Raw genomic sequence first — 21,609 nt, forward strand, 5'->3', positions numbered from 1 at the left:
GCATTTGGTCCAAATGCATTTGGCTTATAAAAATATGCTCTGGCCTATTCTTTTTTATCTTTCAGACAAATCAGTGTTTTGTCAGTGGGTTTTCATCCCGGTTTCAAAGTTTTTCACACCTCTGTGATCTGACTGTGCAGGCCATCTGTGCATAAACCTTTTCTGACAGCCCCCAGCACTTCAGGACTCTCTTTAACACTGCAGGAAGGTTCCCAAGAATATGTGAATGAAGAATCCAAACTAAAGGGTCCATTTAGTTTTAGACAAAGTTTTAAGACAAAAAGGAAGTGATTGATATTGAGATCCCTTTGCTAATAAATAGCCTTTGAGCTAATAAAGGCTAATAAATTAGCCTTTGAGCTAATAAATAATAGTTATAGACTGCTTATTTGGATCAGCTGTTTTCATGATATTTTGATCCAATTCTTTCAAGCAAAAATCAATATACGTATTTCCATTCAGTTTTTATGAGATTCATAAAGTACTCTAAGTAAATAAATATAAGAAGTTTTTTTCTGAGATTAAAAATGCAGGAAGTGCAGGATTTGAAAGAGGAGGTAGGTGACAAATGTCATGTTAAGCCAAAGAAAATGTTTAAATGTTGTATTTTTCACATGTACATTTCTCTTTGCAGAACATACTAACTGACTTTGTCACTCAGCTGTCAGTACTGCCCGTAAATTACTTCCATTATGCTTGAAACAAAATCATGGTTATTTTACAATGGCTGTAGAGTCATAAAATGACATGCAGAGCTTTCTGAGACCACTAACACACTGCAATCATGACTAAAGGACACAGAGGAGGAAGAACAGATGTTCCTCAGCCAATTACATTGACTTCACATTGGTCTGTGGTCCAGAAAATCAATGCTGGCTATGGTCCAGCACACCTATTATTTTCTTAACCTCAACAATGTTCATAGTCTTACACATAGTTTATAGGAACTATGAGCAAGTAAAATTAGATAAAGATCTTTCCTTTCTAGATTTCATTTACTTTTTTTCTGACTCTTAAGAACATGCAAGTAACTCTAAATAAGGTCCTGCCCAGCTGTTAAAGGGGACTGTCAGCCTGCAGCTGTTGATCTGAATACTGAGCACTCCTTTGCGTGGGTGCAACTTGCAGTATGTGTGTATTTTACATAGGATCTTTCAGTACACTAGAACCTGTGGCACTGCAATAAAATGATGCATGCAGTGTATATTTGGTCAAACAAGACAGGACATGAGAAATCCCTCACTTGGTTTTGTACCCCTGACCTAAAACACAGACAATGGAATTCTGGTTGTCCTGTTCCTGTCTTCCTAAAACGCAACCGACATGTAGAAATGCAGCTCCAGTTCTCCAAGGAGAGGAGTAGATAAAAGTGTGATGTCTTTTTAACCTGCTGCCCTTAAAAGTTTACTACGATGGGGCATCTGAGGCCTCACCAAGCATTCTGCTGCAACCTCAGTTGTCCTGGCATTAGAGCATTTTTCCTGCCTGCTAAGCTGAACCCATTCACAGCAGACACTTCCTTCCTCTTTGCCACTATGACCCATGTAGCTGTGGAGCGGTATCACGTCTTATTTCAGCCCTCTCTTCTCTAAACTTAACAGCCCCATTGCCTTGAACTTTGCACAGAAGTTATGTTTTAAAGAACATTCCTGTGGTTCACCTCTGTCCTCCCTTCATTTGGTTCCCACCTTCCCAGACGCATGGTGCACAAAACTGTATGTGAAACTCTCCTCGGGGACACACAAGCACCTGTTGGAGCAGGGCAATGATTTAATTTGCTTTATTTCCGGGATGATGTGTGCCTTTTTCAAAAGAGTAAAACTTTTTTTTTTAATCCCATTCAGCTCACGATCAACTATTAACTAGTTCCTTATCCTGAAAGGCGATGTGCAATATTTAACCATAACCACAGCACATTATTTCAATTCCTTTTTGAACTACATCCTGTTTTGCTGGGTCTTGGAGGTCAAGTGATATGTTTCCAACTTAAATGTGTATCAGTGCGGTTTAATGTGCACCTGCAAATTCCAGAAGGTTTCACCACTTCTATCCATGACACCTGTACTTTACATAAAATGCGTCATTAAAAAAGTCTCTAGTGGATATTGTTTCCTAAACCCTGCATTTAAGATCATTCTTTACCATCTTTTTTTTCTTGTTTATGTCTGTGATTCATTGTCTGATATTAATCATTTACCTAGCCCACGAGGAACTGGTACGTCCTTGTATTTATTCCAAATAGGGTCTTCATAAACAGTAACTTATTAAACAAAGCCTCAACAAAGCAGACACTGCACTCCATGTCTTTTAGCTTCCCTTGGGTTATCCTATGCAAGAATGCTGACATGGAAACCCTGTTCTCTGCTCCATACTGGAGAGTAAGCTGGGGAACTTGAGTTTGTTGAGTTCCCATCACTTTGAAAGAGACAGTAATGCAAATTATTTTAAGCTTTAATAACGTGGCCAAATGCAAATTAGCTAGGTGTGTTTTGTTAAGATTTGATAGCCTAGGTAGGTCTAGTATGAGCATCTGCTCATTTGAAGCATTTTCCATAACTTTCACAGCAGAACTTTAGCATCATACAAGAGTAGCATTTAAATTCACAAAACCAAATTCAGCCAAAGCACCGAGGGAGGGAATGAGTGGTATTGCACTGACTTCTTAATATAACTCAGAATAATTAATGGCATCTAGAGACAAAGTAATATGCTTTTGCTGGTAGAACAAAATGTCTGTTCATGCAAATTTCTTTGCGCAGGGCACCTGTGGGCAGTATCTTTTGCTTACTCCTAAACATAATGATTATTCATTGCACTGGGCCAAACATTATCCTTTCTGGAGCTGGACTTAATAAGCCTTAACAAAACCAATTATGAACTTCACATATCCTCTTTTAGGGCTTGAAAACTTACAGGGATCACAAGACAACACTGAACATCTTTACAGAGGGATGTTCATGTCTTTTACAGCCCAGGAGGAGCTGACAGCCCACATGCAGCAACCAGAAGCTGCAGAAGTAGCTAGAGCAGAAGCAGTCACCAGCTGCAGAAACGCTGCCTTTTGGAGGGCTCTCCTCAAGATCAGGCTTAGGTCCGGAGGAGCAGAGGGTCTGCAAGCCCAACACTGTGTGTTCTGTGGCTGAGCACAAGCTGCTGGTGGGCAGTCAGCCACCATCCCTTCACCAGCTTCCTACAGAGCTTCCTCTGGGTCACCTGCTGAGCTGCTCCTTGGCTGGGGACAATACCTGTGCTCTGGTCATCTGAGCACACAGTTGGTGAGGCACACAGCAGGGCTGAGCTTGTACAAGATAATATGATCCCCACAGAGGAAGCAAACATTGCTTGTTCTTACCATATCTTTTAGGTTTTGCTGGACTCTGTTCCAAGGCCATATTGCCACATTTCATGTTGACTAGATTACCCAATTTGCTAAAATAGAACCTGTCATATATTGCTGTTTTGTGATTTTTTCCCTTATTCTGCAGAGTGTAGAGGGTTTAGTCACTTCTAACAAACTTCCACACACCTCACATGACTCCAGCAGCTCTTTTTAAGGGCATGTTTGCTATCGTGTTTGTCTGTGTGCCTTTTTTCAGAAAAGGGGAACATGGAGCAGGATCAAATGTTATAGTATCTTAGGCAAAGCTAGAATTCGAGTTATACATGCATATATTCTTAGCCCATGGTTGCATTCTTTTCTGCTTTCTGCTGCACGCTCTCTTCCACTTGTTATAAACCTCTTGCATGGCACCTCTGTCAGAACAGTATTAGCTTCAGATGTCTTACTTTCTGTTACAGTGATTTCAACCTAGCTATCTACTATTGTAGGATTCTCTTTTTTCAGTCCCGCAGGGATGTACTCTATAATCATTAAAGGCTTATGTTGCCTCAGTTGTTTTTTCCATGTTATGTGAAAGAAATTCAGCTGTTGTGAAAAGAGGCTGTAAGCTGTAAAGTAGCTGATTAAATTTCTATTTTCACACCACACCACCACTAAGTACCTCACAGTCTGCAGATTTAGCAGCTGAGCTGTGTGGATTGATTGTCCATCCTCATCCACTCTAAGGCACAGTAATGATGCTACAACTTTGCTGTTTGCAAGGTAAGCCAAAAAAAATAAAATAAAATAAAATAAAATAAAATAAAATAAAATAAAATAAAAAAACAAAAACAAACAAACAAAAAACCCCAGCCCTAAGAACTCTTGCAAAATGCACCAGCTTTGGTCCTGCCTTACCACAAGACAGTAATTATGCTCCTTGTCAAACTAGAGAAGATACATGTCTTCAAGAATGCAGGTCTCTCAGATCCTGCTTCTACAAGTCCAGAGACTTTTTCTGAACATCCAGCTCAGTCATGCAATTGAGAGCAGGTTTAGCTGCCCAAGAGATTTATCTGGTAGCTAGTTACTAACCTTAGTCTGAAACTTCCCCCACCCATAATGGTGAAATGAAAGCTGATTCTTATTTCCTTTGGTACTGTTTAAAAGATGTTAGTGGCAGCAATGGAGCTTTGGCTGCTACAGATAAAGTAAGAAAACTTCTCCTCCCCCATAAAGAAGACATCCTGTAGTCTCATCGTGTGATGCTGGCTAGAAAATTACTGGAAAAGATACACTCATATTCAAGTGAGTTGGCTTCCCTGTTCACTGGGGAAGTGGGGATAGCTTCCTGATCTCTCCAAGGACGCTTACACCACATGATAGCTAAAGCAAGTAAGGTTTCTTAGAATTATAGAATAGAGTCACAGAAACATAACACCATAGTCCACCACTAAACCATGTCCCTCAACACCACACCTACATGTCTTTTAACTATCTCCAGGTATAGTGATTTCACCACTTCCCTGGGCTGCTTATTCCAATGCTTGATAACCCTTTCAGTGAAGAAATTTTTCCTAATATCCATTCTAAACCTCCTCTGGTGCAACTTGAGGCTGTTTCCTTTGGTTCTATCGCCTGTTACTTGGGAGAAGAAACCACCCCCCACCTCACTACAGCCTCCTTTAAGGCAGTTGTAGTGATAAGGTCTCCCCTCAGCCTCCTGTTCCTCGGACTAAACAACCCCAGCTCCCTCAGCCACTCCTCATAGGACTTGCTCTCCAGACCCCCCCCCCACCTCACTACAGCCTCCTTTAAGGCAGTTGTAGTGATAAGGTCTCCCCTCAGCCTCCTGTTCCTCGGACTAAACAACCCCAGCTCCCTCAGCCACTCCTCATAGGACTTGCTCTCCAGACCCCTCATCAGCTTTGTTGTTCTTCTTTGTTCGTGCTCCAACACCTCACTGTCTTTTCTGTAGTGGTAAGGGGCCCAAATTTGGACACAGTATTCAAGGTGGGCCTCACCAGTGCCGAGTATGGGGGGACAATCACTTCCCTACTCCTGCTGGCCACAATCCTTCTGATACGGAACACAGTTCAATTGCCAAGTCACTAAAGTTGCATGAGTTGCATCCCTAAAATGGAAACTGGCATGTTTCAACCAGATTCATCATTAAAGAAATTTTTCTTTCCACCAAATCTTTTATTTCAATAATTTCTGCTCCTATGTATCTCCAACCATTAAAGTCCTGCTATTCATGTAGCATAATATTCCCTGAACTGCCTAGTGTATTCATTTACTGCTTGTTCACCATATAAAAAAGTGCATTGCCATCTTGAGGTATACTCTTGTCACACATAGGTCCATTCACAGCACTAGTCTCCATCCATTTCACTCACCTGTATGCATAAAGTCCCTAATGATAGAATGTCCTTCTATGTTCTTCCATTATACTTTGCAAGTTAATGTTATACTACTATAAATATTATGTGAGGTGAACAGCCTGTTAGCATGTTTGCACTGTATAAAAAGTAAATAAATAACTATGCTTTCTGATTTCACATCTATTTCTCTCCAGTTTAAGTTCATATTACAAGACAAAGTTGCAAAGAAATAGGGCCTGTATAAATTCATAAAAATAATATGGAGAATTAAAAGGATCATGGAAAATATCTTACTGCAACAGTGCCAAATTCTGTAGGGGTATAATAGATGCCATAGGCTGCACAGAAGTCCAGCTATATGTTGCATCCAACAGAGAAAACTGACAATCACCGTAAAAATTGTTGATCAAACATTGATCCCAATTTTCATTTTAAAGACCTCTAGTGTGAGCGTGTGAACTTTGTTTTAATGCAACAATGCCTACAAATTTGGTTTGATGGGCAGCTATATGGCTGTTTTATGATCTGCTGTAGACTTTCATCAGGCAGGTATGGGCTGGGGCGTTTTTGAGATCCGGGAACAGGCATGGCAAACCTGGGCAGTTTCCCAGAAGCTAACACTTGCTGTCATAGTCTTGCAATTAATGTAACTGCCCTCAGTGGTTTAGTTCACACATCCTGAGTGAAAGGAGAACAATATGAAGGTTTTATTTCTTCACAAGGAACTATGATAGCAAGGCAAGGAATGAAGACTAATAATTCTATAAATACTGGTGTCACCAAGAGGATGACGCATTTGCTCTTTTAAGATAGAATCATAGAATCAGAATAGTATGGGTTGGAAGGGACCTTTAACAGTTACCTAGTCCAACCCCCCTGCAGTGAGCAGTGAGCAGGGACAAGATCTGACACTAATGTCTGTATTAACTGCAGGAAAGGGCACACTTGCTTGACTAGAACATTAACGTTATTGAAGCAACTACCTTTTTCCTCAGGATTTGGGAAACTGTCGTAATTCACAGTGCAATAGCTAGAATAGCCAATTCAGGCTAATGTCCTGCTCTGACCTAGAGAGAGAGCACAACCCTGGTGCAACACCTCTGGTTTCCCTGTACACAAGCAGTAAATTTAAACTAATTGTAAACTACAGAAAACCAGATGTATTGGAATTGTGTAAAACATACTGGGTTTGTTGTTTTTTTCTCCTTCTCAGGGTACAGTTACTGATCTGTTACTAGTGTGATGGAGTCAAACTCCTTCCACCCTTTGCAGAGTAATAAATAACAACTACCTCCAGAGCAAGCCAGAGTAATAGCAGGCTGGGGCAGGTCATAGAATCATAGAGTAGTATGGGTTGAAAGGGACATTTACAGGTCATTTAGTCCACCCCCCCTGCAGTGAGTCTTCAACTAGATCAGGTTGCTCAGAGCCCCATCCAACCTGACCTTGAATGTTTCCGGCCATGGGGCATCTTCCACCTCTCTGGGCAAGCTGTGCTGGTGCTTCACCACCCTCAGCATGAAAAATTTCTTTCTTATATCAAGTCTAAATCTTCCCTTTTCTAGTTTAAAACCACTACCCCTTGTCCTATCACTTTCTAGTTTAAAACCACTAGCCCTTGTCCTATCACTACAGACCCTGCTAAAAAATTTGTCCCTAACTTTCCCTTTAAGTACTGAAAGGCTGCAATAAGGTGTCCCTGGAACCTTCTCTCCTCCAGGGTGAACAGCCCCAACTCTCTCAGCCTGTCTTCATAGGAGAGGTGCTCCGGCCCTCTGATCATTTTTTTGGGCCTCTTCTGGACCCTCTCCAACAAGTCTGTGTCATGTTCAGACAGGATTCTGTGACAAACTAATTCTTACTGCAAAAGTCTGTTTATTTCCAGCAAAGAAAAAAACCCCTGGGCTAGTTTCCTCCTTCCATAAAAATTTAAACTTGCATTATGTAAAAATGCAAACTTTACTTACAGTAAACTTTTGGGACACAGAGAACACTGGAGAGAGTCTTCCTTTAATGTGAAATCTTCTTCTGTTACACATTAATGTAAAGGATCAAAAAGGATTAAAATACACAAAGGCTTATTGTTCCTGACCTGTGATCAGCCATATTCACCTGGTGTTTACAATTGCTTCTGGAGAAAACCTAATGACGTCGAGTTCATTTTAAAGGGCCCAGGCACTAGCTGTGCCTCCAGGAGTGTTCCACGCCAGACCAGGCATGTGATTCCAAAACCAGTCTCTATTCACACCAGGATCAGCCGGACCTGAGCAAAGAGTAAATTGTGTCCTTTTCAGATGGTACTGAGCCAAAAAGCACAACGTCCCACCAACAGACACTCAGCCTGCTGGACCAGACCTGAGTTGGTCCAGAGCAACCTCATCCCACCCATCCCAAGTGCCCAGGCCTCAGTACCCACTGTTTCACCCTCCACATCTACTTTACTCCTTAATATAGGTACAGACTTTGGTGCCTGGAAAACTTTTGGCAGAGATGAAACTGTGATGGGAAATTCCTCCTTCCTTTTTTTTGCCCTGAAAGCTCTCTAACTCTAGTGGGTTGACTTTGGTTGGCTGCCAGGTGCCCACCCAGCTGCTCTCTCACTCCCCCTCCTCAGCACGACAGGGAGAAAAAATAGTATGAAAAAGCTTGTGGGCTGAGATAAGTACAAGGGACACTGCTTACCAATGACCGTCACAGGCAAATCAGACTCATCTTACAAAAAAATAATTTAATTTATTGCCAGGTAATAACAGAGTAGGATAGTGAGAAATAAGAACAAAACTAAAAACACCTTCCTTGCACTCCTTCTTCCCAGGATGAATTTCACTCCTTTGTTCTCAAGTCCTCTACCCCCTCCTTGCCATCCCCCAAGTGGCACCATGGGGGGTGAAGGTTGGAGTAAGTTCATAACACTTCGTCTCTGTCACTCCTTCCTCCTCATAGTCTTCCCTTGCCCCAGCATGGGGTCCCTCCCACAGGATAGAGTCCTTCATTAACTTCTCCAGCATGGGTCCTTTCCACAGGGTGCAGTCTTTCAGGAACAGACTGCTCCAGCATGGGTCCCCCCGCATGGTCACAGGTCCTGACAACAAAACTGCTCCTGTGTGAGCTTCTATCCATGCCCTGTAGGGCATGTCCACCTGCTCCAGCATGAGGTCCTCCACTGGCTGCAGGTGGATATCTGCTGTACCACGGACCTCCATGGGCTGCCTCACCATGGTCTTCACCACGGCTGCAGGTGGATATCTGCTGCACCACGAACATCCATGGGCTGCCTCACCATGGTCTTCACCACGGGCTTCAGGGAATCTCTGCTCTGGCGCCTGGAGTATCTCCTCTCCTCCTTCTTCACTGACCTTAGTGTCTGGAGAGTTGTGTCTCACCCATATTCTCTGGCTGCTGTGCAGTGTTCTTTACCCTTTCTTAAATATGTTATCCAGAGGTGTTACCAGCATCACTGTTGGGCTCAGCTTTGGGCAGCAACATATGTGTTGGAGACTGCTGGAACCAGCTGCATCTGACATAGAAGCAAATCCTGCTGTCTTCTCATAGAGGCCACCCCTGCAGTCCCCCTGCTACCAAAACCTTGCTGCATAAACCAAATACGCTCACATCTGCCCACCTCCTGTTTCAGACGTCTTACAGGCTTCCTGATTCTGGCTTGTAGGCTCCCTGAGAGGGTGAAAGTTCATTTATTGGAACAAAGGAAAATGGAAGGAGAGGACAAGGACAGGGCTTCACCTGAATAATGCTTTGCCTGAGGTTATTTCCTTAAAAAAGTCAGAAGGTTGTATTTACAGAAAATGAAATGACATTTAGGCATTCATTTTTTTAGATGAACAGTAAAGTTTTTTTAAGTGTGTGTATTGATGTATTTACTAAGCTTTTTACACATTAGATGCTGTCAAAGTCCTGCTATAATCAGTTGCAACCCCACCAAATCTATACCTATTATATAAATTTTGTACCCTATTGAAACACACTTTTTCATCAACTACTTTTTGGTTGGAAGCAGCTCTAATAGCTTAGTAAATTTTTTGTAATTTAAAGAAGAAAGAAAAAAAACAAGTTGAAATGTATAAAAGCAGACAGGATGGAAAATTAAATAAAAAAGAAATGGCAAATAAAAATTAAAAAAAAAAAAGAAGGTGAAATGTATAAAAGCAGACAGGATGGAAAATTAAATAAAAAAGAAATGGCAAATAAAAATTAAAAAAAAAAGAAGTGAGAGGATGTTCCCATGCTCTTTGAATCTCCTTGAGGCAATGAATTTTTATACTGTTTTCATGAGGCAAACATTGTTTAATGGCAAATTTACTGCCTTTAAATTATATACTCGTCATAACACAACAAAGAGAACAATTAAGAGGTCATGGGGCTATATCTGATAGCATTTCTTCTTGCAGTTTTGCGGAAAAATGTGAGATAAATGCATCACAGGTGGAGTTGGGAGTAATACTAAAACATGCAGTAACAATAAGAAGTGTTTTTATAATTAAAGATGGCAGTCTGTAGGGTGGGGAATAGCACACTATTGTAATTGTGTGTAATTCTATTGTGTCTGTAACGTAAGTAGCGACACCTGCTGTCAAAGTCCTCCTATAATCAGTTGCAACCCCACCAAATCTATACCTATTATATAAATTTTGTACCCTATTGAAACACACTTTTTCATCAACTACTTTTTGGTTGGAAGCAGCTCTAATAGCTTAGTAAATTTTTTGTAATTTAAAGAAGAAAGAAAAAAAACAAGTTGAAATGTATAAAAGCAGACAGGATGGAAAATTAAATAAAAAAGAAATGGCAAATAAAAATTAAAAAAAAAAAAGAAGTGAGAGGATGTTCCTATGCTCTTTGAATGTCCTTGAGGCAATGAATTTTTATATTGTTTTCATGAGGCAAACATTGTTTAATGGCAAATTTACTGCCTTTAAATTATATACTCGTCATAACACAACAAAGAGAACAATTAAGAGGTCATCGGGCTATATCTGATAGCATTTCTTCTTGCAGTTTTGTGGAAAAATGTGAGATAAATGCATCACAGGTGGAGTTGGGAGTAATACTAAAACATGCAGTAACAATAAGAAGTGTTTTTATAATTAAAGATGGCAGTGTGTGGGGTGGGGAATAGCACACTTCAGGTGTGTGTGTAACATAAGTAGCGACACCTGAACTGCTCAGGTCAGTGCTCCCTATGGCACCCAGAGGTCAATGGGCAGACGTGAGCCACAACAAACCCAGGAGATTTTAGGAATCCAGTTACATGCAGTGAAGCTCAGTGTTATCCTTCAGTTTCAAATAAATGGAGTGAAAAATAGTTACTCACATGGGGTTTAGTGAAGCAACCACTCAGGCTGGCAAACAGCTACGTGAATAATTGTTCTAAAGATAGCAAGGCTTCTTTGTCCTTATTTGGTCGCAGAGATTTTTAGTGGTTGTGTTGCTTTTTCACAGTGTCAAAATCAAAGTACACCATGTTGTAAAGCTCAGCACAACTTGCTTTGTGTGAAACAGGAAGGAAATTTTTGGTGAAAGAACATCTCAGTTGGTATAACCAGGTTTACCGACGAGGTGATGTTATTGTCTGTATTCTCAGTTGCTGGAAGTCAGACAGAGGAATAGAGAAGGACCTGTCCCACACCCAAAGGGCCTTTCTGACCAGCAGGCTACCAGCTTCCAGCCATGAATCAGCACTGTGAATCGGGAATCATTTGAACAGAGACAATAACGGGATCACACCTGACAACTTCTAGGGAAAAAAATGGTGTAAAAACATTTTTTACTTGTGTGTTCATATATGGCTGGTTAGGAATCATTTGAACAGAGACAATAACATGATCACGCCTGACAACTTCTAGGGAAAAAACTGGTGTAAAAACACGTTTTACTTGTGTGTTCATATATGGCTGGTTTTAGTTTTTCGCAGTTCTCCTAGCTGAATCTTAGCTCTCTCTAATACACATGAGGTAAATCAAGCTTCTGCACTGGTCTTATGTTGACTGCGTTGATCTCAGCTCTCTCTAATACACATGAGATAAATCAAGATTCTGCACTGGTCTTATGTTGACTGCGTTGAAATTCCATCTCACACCTTTTGTACTAGAGCATAAAACCCTGGTGGTAAGTCTGAAATTCCTCTGGAATTGCTTTACTGTGTATCAGTTTGCAATGAAGTCTACCAGCTCTCTGATGTTTCGGGGCTGTTTAATTTTTCAATAGAAATAGGATTTTGCAAATCAGGCTAAATACAAAAAAAAAAATGGTTAATGTTAACTATACTCCTAGCACTTTTTTCCAAAGACCTATGCAAGTCCATGAGGTTCAGCACAGGTAAAGGCACAAGAAGGTAAAGTCTTGCTATGTCTACCCTGACTTTCAAACACTGGCCTCCACCATCACCGCAGCCCAAACTCACCATGCTGTCCCAAAATGCTCAGACACATGCAGATCCTCAGGATGAGTCAGGAAAAACCTCAGACATTGGCTGCTCCCTAGTTTGGGTCACATTCAGCGTGGACAGACGGAGCTGCAGCATGCTCCCCCATGCTGTCACAGCTACCCTGCCTGCCCTTGCAACACCATTAGGTGATTGGCGTCTTTTAGATGGGACTCTGCTGCTCATCACAGAGAAGAGCTGCAGGACTATAGGCAGTCTGAGTTTGCCTTAGTCCAGGTACTGAGTTTAAGGTTTCCTACAAGAAGAGACATGGTTTTGTCAAGATGTACACAGATTGCATCTTAACTCAGTTCTTTAAAGACAGTGTTGAGGCAGACTTACAATTGTTTGGGGACAGCCAGCTACAAAAAGGGAATCCGCAAATGAAAGGCGACTAGAGGAGGTTGCACCACTGCTCCTGCCCAGCAAGGGTTGGATCCACACGTCAGTGAAATGCAGGTGTCCGACCTCCTGCCCTCTTCCCCTTGCACCTGTGCTTCTGGAGGAAGGAAAGACTGCATGCACCTAAAGGTTATATCTTATGACTTCAATTTAAATTGAATAAAGCAAATTATTATATGGAAAATTTTGAGAGATCCACATGTGTCTGTTAGCTGTAGGAAAGAGAGACTCCTGATTATTGACCAAAGGAGCAAACAAGTTAAAAAATGCCATTTCCCTTGTGGTTTATTGCTCAAGACTGTTAATGTAAAAACTTATGTCTATATTTACATCTTTTTCCTACATGATGTCCCAATTAAACTGTTGTAAATACAAAGTCATTGAATGCAAAGCAATTCTAGGCACTGTAAGAAGACAGTAAATCCATAATTTGAGATATGTTAAGTTTGATTACTTAAATATTAGTAACTTAGATGTGATCTTTCTTGTCACATTGTTTGTGCTGAACCTGAACATCTAATCCTTTCCTGAAGCGTTTCTTCTCCTAAAGCGGTGGGACATGAGGCAGATCCTGTTGGGAAATAGCTCAATGCACCTTGATCCGGCCAAACAGGAGGGAAGAACAGGATTGTCTCCCTCCAGGGATGGGCTGATGCAGGGCTGAGGGGACTTGGCAGGACCTCAGTGCCCAGGCTGGGATGAGTGGAGACTTTTACGCTCACACAGCCCACAAAAGGGATACATAGCCCTGGATTCCAGGTGCCAAGGGATTCCTTTGAAGAGAGCCCCCTCAGAGGTAAAATCCATGGAAATGGAATGCAGAAGCCATTTAGGTGTGCCTCCCTCTACAGTCTAGGTCCCAACCAAGAAAAATGGCCCATAAGAACCACAGGGGGACTTCAAATCTGTGTTGCTCAGAGGCCATTTTGCATCCAAAAGGAGTGTGCCATGCAAAACTGAGCCAAGGAAGAGGAGGAAAGTTCTGGAGCAGGCTGTGCATCACTGGACATAGCCTCAAGAAATTGCAGTGCAAAAAAAAGTTTTACTCTGCAGAAATATTTGCCATGTTTGAATTTTATTTTTTGTTAGTCAAATTGAATAAGCAGGTAACAGAACAAAACAAACCAGGTGTCCTGGAGACCTAAGAATCCAGGTCTATCGAGTTTGGTAGGACCTTAAATACAATATTGAATAATTCACAAGTGACCCAAATAAAGTATTTCCCAGGAATTCTTGGTCATTCTTTCTACTTGGTATTCACCGTAGTGGGTTGGCCACAGCCAGCAGCTAATCATCCCCATGCCCGCTCACTCACTTCCTATGCACAGTGGGATAGGTAAGAGATTAGGAAGTGCAAAAGAGAGAAAATTCATCAGTTTGATAAGCAAAAGAAAGGGGCAGTGAGCAGTAATACAAAGGCTCATCACCTCCCACAAGCAGATCGATGTCCAGACAGTCTCCAGGCAATGACTACTTTGGAAGACAACCCTCACTCCATCATCTTCTTCTGCAAGCCCAGCTTTGTAGCTGAGCATGACATTATATCATATGCACTATCCCTTTGGAGAATTTGGCTCAGCTGTCCCAGGTATGTCCCCTCCCAGCCTCTTTCCCACCCAGCCTCTTCCATACACTGTGAGGGCACAACGTAAAACAGAGAAAGCCTTGATGCTGTGCAAGAACTTCACCAATGCCCCAAATACTAGTGTATTATCAACACTGCTTTAGCCACAAATCCAAATACAACACCTTAAGTGGTGCTATGAAGAAAGTTAATTCCATCCCAGCTAGACCCATAATATTCACAAAGATATTTGAGGAGCTCTTGACTTGCATAAACTCCACTGTTGGCTGAATTCATGTTGGGCAGAATCCAGCTGACCCTCCTGTCCAAGTCAAATGACCAAGAAACAGTGATCATTCATCACTGAATCATTCAGTTCTACATCACTTTTTCATGCCACTCATGTCCAAAGATGGCTCAGGTTTTAGTTTCTCTATATGCATTTTTCTCTAGACAACAAAAACTCTGATGCCCATCAATGCATTCCACATAGGACGTAGCTTCATGAAGCATCCTTGTTCACAGTAGGGTTACTCACCTCAGAAAATGTCACTGTGTAAACATTTTGGTGACAATATTGTAAGTCTTCTTAACAGAATTTTACATCATGGAGTGCTTTCATCTTCACTGTGTGGCTACAGCAATTTCTATTATTAAATGTCTCTAACAACATTTCTTCTGACCTTGAACTTTCTCCACATGGGCCATACTCTGGCATAAGCACAGGTTCTCTGCTGAATGTAAATTATATGACTATGATGTTTGGGAAGGAAATTATTGTTCTTGACCCACAACAGTCTTTGTCATTCAAAATCAAGGCAAAAAGACAAAGTCTTCAAAATTCACACAGCTACACATAAAAATCAGCATCTGTTTCCTTTTGATATTGATCTTATTAGAATCAGATTGATTCCTCCTGATTTTGAGCCCAAAGAAATGAAAATTCTTTTCACTGGAAGATTTTTATTTTATTTCAAGGAGGGGAGTTGACATATTTCCAGCAGAAAATAAAATGGAACGTGACACCTGTCCTTTCCCAGGAAGCTCTTGTGTTTAAACTCTCCTTTTCAGTTTTGCCCATGACACACTTAAAGATGTATGTGAGTTGCTCAATAGTTTGTCAACTGGAATGGAGGTCTGGAGGCTTTCAAATTCTTCTTGTGATTATGAGGAAATAATCAGTACCACACACTAGAGTCATGGAGTTCAAACTGGCTTAAACACATCCTCATTTACGGCCATCCAGACCCTGGTCCAGATCATTTTTACTGCCACAGTTAGACATAAAGTCAGTTGTTGAGGAAGAAAAGGATGAACCTGCTCATAACAACAAAACAGCTTTTTTTCATCAAGCTTTAAAATTTAGATTTTGATAGATATCCTGTCAGCCTACCAAAATGTGCAGAAATGATCACATGGTAGGTATCTGGACTGTTTTCAATATGAGGCAGGAGCATCGTTCCTTTGGCAACTGTTTCAGGCATTACTGTGTAATGTAGTCCTGTCCTACATAATTCAGCAGTGTTTTGATAAAGATCATCTCTCTGAAATCAAAGTTTGTCTTGTCACGTCAGTCAAAAGTACATTGGACTTAAGCTAGTAACCCACAAACGCTCCCATACATGCTCAGCTATACCCATATGAGCTGTCCTGTTGTGAGAAACAGTAATAAGTTTATGCACCTTCCTTTTGGATTAGAGGTAATATGGTCACAAAACTGCACAGCCTGAAAAAAAACACAAGCCAGTCTGTGTTTCCAGTGTATCCAGTCCTCAAAAACCATCGCTTCCAGTGGGGTTTGGTGGAATGAAGCTGAGACCAGTGCTGGTCTCAGGGGATCAGGAAGGTTGTGGCTGCCCTGTTCAGCTTTGGTTTTCTCCACCAGGACTCCATGGACCTCTGTCAGATTGCAATGGCACAGCCGGAGGCAGAAGATAGCTCCACATTTGTTAGGGTAATCTCCTCTCTTTTTTCCTTAGGGCTTTCACCTCTTCTTGTAAATTATGTTTTATATCCAGTTCTCCATGGTAAAGAGACTCTCCTGAAAGCCCATCTCATCTGGGAGGAAAAGGATAAGTCTTCCCACAAATTCCTATTTCTAGAGTGCAAATTTAATGTGCTCTCTCCTGGTCTCCGCAAAAAAAAAAAAAAAAAAAGGAAGCCAATACTCTCCTCGTCCTGCTGTCAGTGGTGCCAATCTCCTTTGCATGTCTGGCAATCAAATTGACATAAATGAGATTTCTACACATGAAATAAACTGAGCCAGAGATCCTCACTGTTGATAAAAAAAAAAAAAAAAAAGCAACAAAAAACCAACCAAAAACCAGCATAAAACTCTTTAACTTCACTGAACTGGATTTCCTGCAGCATAGGACACCTCACCAGAGAATTTGAAACAGAAAAATAGCCTAGACAGTGTTGTGTGTGCTCCTTAAGAAACGCCAGTGAGATAGCGCTCCCACCCATCTCATCTCTGCCTCTGCACCAGCTGATACAGACAGGTTGTCTGACCAAAAGGCTCTTGCAAAATGCCTTTGTGTATAAGGAACAGTGCAGAGAAGCACAGAAAGAAGTGATTATACAGTAACTGTACTGATGAAGTTGCAGAAACTGAACTTCCCTGTGACCCTGTGGTTTCACTGCTGGAATAATATGAAAAGAGAGAGACAAAGCTGGCTGCTAGCTGTGACATGACATCAACAGGGAAGTCAAAGGAAAGATTTGTTTAACATGCTTTCATTTACTTAGAATAGTGATGACATTACAATAACACCACAAAAAGTGAGTCATGTATCTAATTGCCACTTGGAGCTATCAGGATCTATATAAGCACTTTAGCTGTGGGCTTGGAGACAGAAGGTGAAACCCCTTCTGCTGCAGCAAGGCTCCTTGGCAGGCCGGGCACCATGCGATACCTCCTGCTTTGTGCTGCCATCCTCCTCCCCGAGAGTCTTGCTTTTCCAGCACAACTTCAACTACCATCATGGAGCAACATAGACTTTGAGAACCTAAAGGTACGTTAGCAGGGGAACAACGCAAGTGCTTTATGAATAACCTGACTTTTGATTCAGCTTCTACATTCTTTTCCTATCTGCTTATATTATCTGCTTATCCTACATCAACACGACAGTTTTTGCAGAGGTGACATAAAATAATTTAAACTTGCTGATAAGCTTAAACATCCTAAGTCTAACTTACAAAAGAGACCAAGTTCCAACTGGTAAATACAAGGGAGCCTTAAATTTTTAAAACATCTCAAAAATATTATGTATACTACGTTGGAAGGCTGAGAATTTGAATGCTCAGTAAATTTTGTTTACTTAAAAACATTGCTTGCTTACAGTGCTTTGTTGCTATTGCAATTCTTTTTATATATGCAAATTGATACTACAGGGAGAACAGCATTTAATAAACAGAAATGGGAAGAAAAAATACATCTAAAACTAGCAATGACTGCAGGATGAAGAAATAGTTCAATCAAATGAAAAATACAATTACATATTAATTTTTATTTTCCTTTTCTTCTTCCAGACATATCTTGATAAATTCTTTCCAATGTTTACAAAAACACCAAGCCTTAGCTTAGAAGAGAGGATTAAAGAAATGCAGAGGTTTTTCCACCTGAATGTAACTGGAAATTTAACTGCAGAAACAGCAGAAATAATGAAAAGGGCCAGATGCGGTCTCCCTGATATGACAGGTAACAAGGCACTTGCTGACAGTTCAAGATGGGAAAAGACACGTTTGACTTACAGGTCAGTAACATTCCCTTTCAGGGAAAGGGATTGCTTTGTGTTTAACTATGAGGTTTTCCTTCACACCCTAAATGACATTAACCCATTTCCTTTTGTTGCCAGGATTGTCACTTACACAACTGATCTAACCCAAAAGCAAGTGGATAATGCAATCGAAAGGGCTTTCAGGGTATGGAGTGATGTGACTCCACTGCAGTTCGAAAGAGTATTCTTCGGATTTGCAGACATTATGATTGCATTTGCATATTATGGTAAGAATATCTGTCATTATTAAAATGCAATGGTCCATATTCCGCTCAAAGCATGTATTTCTACACAGCTTTAAGAAAGAACAGTTTGGAAATATTCTGAATTTTGCATAAATTTTATCTTCCTTTTATCATGCCACGAAATTTATATATTATGACTTAGTTTTACCTTATGAAACCATTAGAAAATCCTTTCAGACGTACAGCTGTGAAATGGAGAGAGAATTCAGCTCCGGAATGAGACACCTAAATTTAGACGTTCAAGGTTCTGTCTGCCACGATGAATAGTGCAAACTAATGGGACCAGATCCTGTAGAGCAAAACAGCTGTTTCTGAAGATCCAGCCTCCACAGGCTGGATTCGGCCACGTTCAGGCAGGTTTACTTTGTTCTAGATCAATTTTGGTTCCCTGGACTGATCAGTCTTTGGCAGCTGGGGTGCATTAGGTTTGGCCATAAAGAGGTTGATTTTCTTCTAGAAGGAATCCCATTGGTGCATTCCAAGATGTGCAAGCCAAAGCATGGTATATGCAGACAGCCAGTAGAGTCACTTCAGAAGCTTGCTTGTGGTTCAGATTAATACATGATGTAGCCATACCTTTAACTTGTGCCTGGCACCTAGACTGACTCAATTTAGCCAAACTAAACACCTACTTTAGGATTAGCTGACTTGTTCTCTAGATCCATTGACCATATTCACTAGATCTCCATTGACTCTAAGTGAAGAGCAGACACCTGGCTTACAAGTAGATGACTGCACCCAAATATCACAAGCTCATGCTTCACCGATGGGAAACATACTATGTTGCCATGAAGAGTCAACTAATGCCTCTTCTGCCTGTGTTATCCCTGACCCAAGGACTATCCACATGGTCTGAAGGAAAGGACACAGCATGGTATTTGGGTCCCCAAATACTCCTCAATCACGTCGAAGCTCATTAAGGGGTAGGAGGAAATTTTCAGAGATGGTACAAATATATCATCCTGTCAGCTCTTGCACTTGAGGTAGGAAAAGGTAACATTCTATGTGAACTGTGCTAGAAGTAGGTAATAAACCATACCCCAAGGCTGGGGACAAATTAACTTAGCTCTTCAGGAACATGGTTATCAAAAAATCCAAATCAATACCAAATCATTGTCTTCCACTAAAATCAATACAACTAAGAATGTCTACAACTAATGTTGCCCAGCACTTTCCAACATTGAAAACATTCAAGTGCTTATAACATTGTCAAGCATTAAGTAGTTATTCTGAAATTATCCCTGATTGCTGCCTCAGCAACACATTTCTAACAACTGCTTAAAAGAAAATGTTCAGCTCTTTCTGAAACATGCACCAGCCTGAATTCATATATATCATATATAAGTTTTGAACTTAAGTCATGAATTTTGAGATTTGTTTCCTAACTTCCTCCTCATTTTTACAGCCTTGCTGATATCTTAGGATTATTTTTTAAGGACTAATCATGAACAAAACTAGTACAAACAAGCATCATGCTTCAATTTGCTGAATTTAAACATGATGCAACCTGAGGACTTTTATTTCTTTTCAAATGCAGCGCATGGTGATGGAAACCCTTTCGACGGAAGAGGCAACGTTCTAGCTCATGCATTTGGACCTGGAACCGGGCTTGGTGGAGATGCTCATTTTGATGACTCTGAAAGGTGGTCAGAGACAAATAGAGGTAAAACCCACATGTGTGTATGAAGGGGAAAGGCAAATATTGTACATGTTAGAACACAGCCATAGGAAATGCTTTCCATAACTCTTCATGCTTCAGCAGCGTTTCAATACCAACACTTCTGTTATTTTCAACTACCTTTCTAAGTACTTGTCCTTCGTTATCATTAGCAGCTACACAATGCCTGTTCTGTCCATATTTTAAAGCACTTTTCACAGCCTAAACAAGGACTATGAACCTCTGTTTTCTACATAAGTTACAAAAAGGTAAAATGACTTTCATGTAGGAATACAGTTGACTAAAAGCAGAGTTGTAAAGAGAGTCTCTAGATGCATATGCAAGGGAACAGTAATGTTATTATTAAAATATTATAGTTGAATTAGAAAGTTTAGTAATAATTGGTTAAAACTCTAAGATTTCATTCCGACGGAATGAAAGATATACATTGTCCTACTACTTCAATTCTTTGTATGCTAAAAAGAACTGCCATATGTTTAACATACTTTTCTATGCTTCTATGTTGCAGAAATTAATTTGTTCCTTGTTGCTGCTCATGAATTTGGCCATTCTTTGGGACTTTCTCATTCAGATGACCCTACAGCTCTGATGTACCCTATCTACTCATATGTGGACCCATCAACCTTCACACTTCCAGAGGATGATAGGCGAAGAATTCAGAATTTATACGGTAAATTCATTATGAGATTTAATTTTCAAGATAAAACCTACTGGGGTACAGGTTTCACTACTCTCCCTTACTGTAAGGGCCTCATCAGGTTACCAAAAAGAAACATGCTTGGGAAAAACACATTCCTGTCTACTCCATCCACTATGTTCTTTTTGTTATGTGTCCACACTGCAACCAAGAGATGATGGAACAGCAGTGCAACTGCCCAGCACACTGTCTTCCTTCACACCTACATACATATTGCCAAACAAATCCTGTGGATCTTGCTCTGCAAACGAGCTGTTTAGTGAATGTGGCTACTGGCAGGGAAACGAGAAGGATACCATAAGACCTACCAAGTCAATGGGACAGTTCAGGGAAGGCAGAAACTACTCAGCAGTAGGAGTAGAACAAAAGCAGAATTGACCCCATGGGGTAAACTCTGCCAGGTTTGCTTTTCTTTAGGCATCGTCTTCCTCAGGACATGCTAGAGGAACACTAGGAATAAAATATAATTGCCTGCATTGTCCATTTCCAGTATAGACTCTATTTTTATGCTTCTTTCCCACAGGGAAAAGGTCATCAACCTTTTGAAGAAAGTGCTTCAAAACGACCAAAGAACTTACATCTGGTTGTTTTGGTGTTCCCAAACAACTTTAATCCTCTAGATAATTAAAATGGTAAATTCACGGAATGCACCTTCTCTTCCTGAATTTTTATATTGATTTATTTGCACTTTATACAATTTCACGTCACAATTAAAAAACCCCAAACTTGTATACTCTGTTGTCTAATGTGTTTTGTTTTTTTTTCTTCTGGCATTTCACTGGAGGATTAAATAACCCCTGCATGTGTGATACACAGACAAACATCTTTCTGATTAGAGGTTTACATATCTAAAGAGTCTGTGTGCATTTACTGCTGGAGTTAAAACCCTCCTCCTGGCTTGATTTCAGTTCCCATGCATGTCCTGGCCTTTCACAGTACCTACTGCTGCCTCCTCAGGATCACAGTGTGCTTCCCATAGCACTTCTTTCAGCATGGGCTGGGATGCTTTCCCAACGGGAACAGCTTTTCAACTTCATGTCCTCCCTGGTTTGCCAGAGAAGCAGGTTTGAGAAGCAGTGGACTAGGATTCCCATTGTCCACT

At 40.8% G+C, this 21,609-nt stretch overlaps 1 protein-coding gene across 1 annotated transcript in view; it reads left to right on the forward strand.

The window, feature by feature from the left end:
- The window catches only part of MMP7 (matrix metallopeptidase 7), a 42,768-nt gene extending 21,600 nt beyond the window's left edge, over positions 1 to 21,168 (forward strand). Inside the window, exons 2-7 of the mRNA XM_014965770.1 lie at positions 16,989 to 17,122; positions 17,640 to 17,863; positions 17,966 to 18,114; positions 19,670 to 19,795; positions 20,319 to 20,480; positions 21,031 to 21,168. Coding sequence (XP_014821256.1) covers positions 16,989 to 17,122; positions 17,640 to 17,863; positions 17,966 to 18,114; positions 19,670 to 19,795; positions 20,319 to 20,480; positions 21,031 to 21,053 — 818 coding nt within the window. The 3' untranslated portion in view covers positions 21,054 to 21,168. The remainder of the gene's footprint in view (positions 1 to 16,988; positions 17,123 to 17,639; positions 17,864 to 17,965; positions 18,115 to 19,669; positions 19,796 to 20,318; positions 20,481 to 21,030) is intronic.
- The last annotated feature ends 441 nt before the right edge of the window (positions 21,169 to 21,609 follow it).

Source organism: Calidris pugnax, unplaced genomic scaffold (assembly GCF_001431845.1).
Source record: "Calidris pugnax isolate Ruff unplaced genomic scaffold, ASM143184v1 scaffold20, whole genome shotgun sequence".
In the NCBI taxonomy this organism is placed as follows: Eukaryota; Metazoa; Chordata; class Aves; order Charadriiformes; family Scolopacidae; genus Calidris; species Calidris pugnax.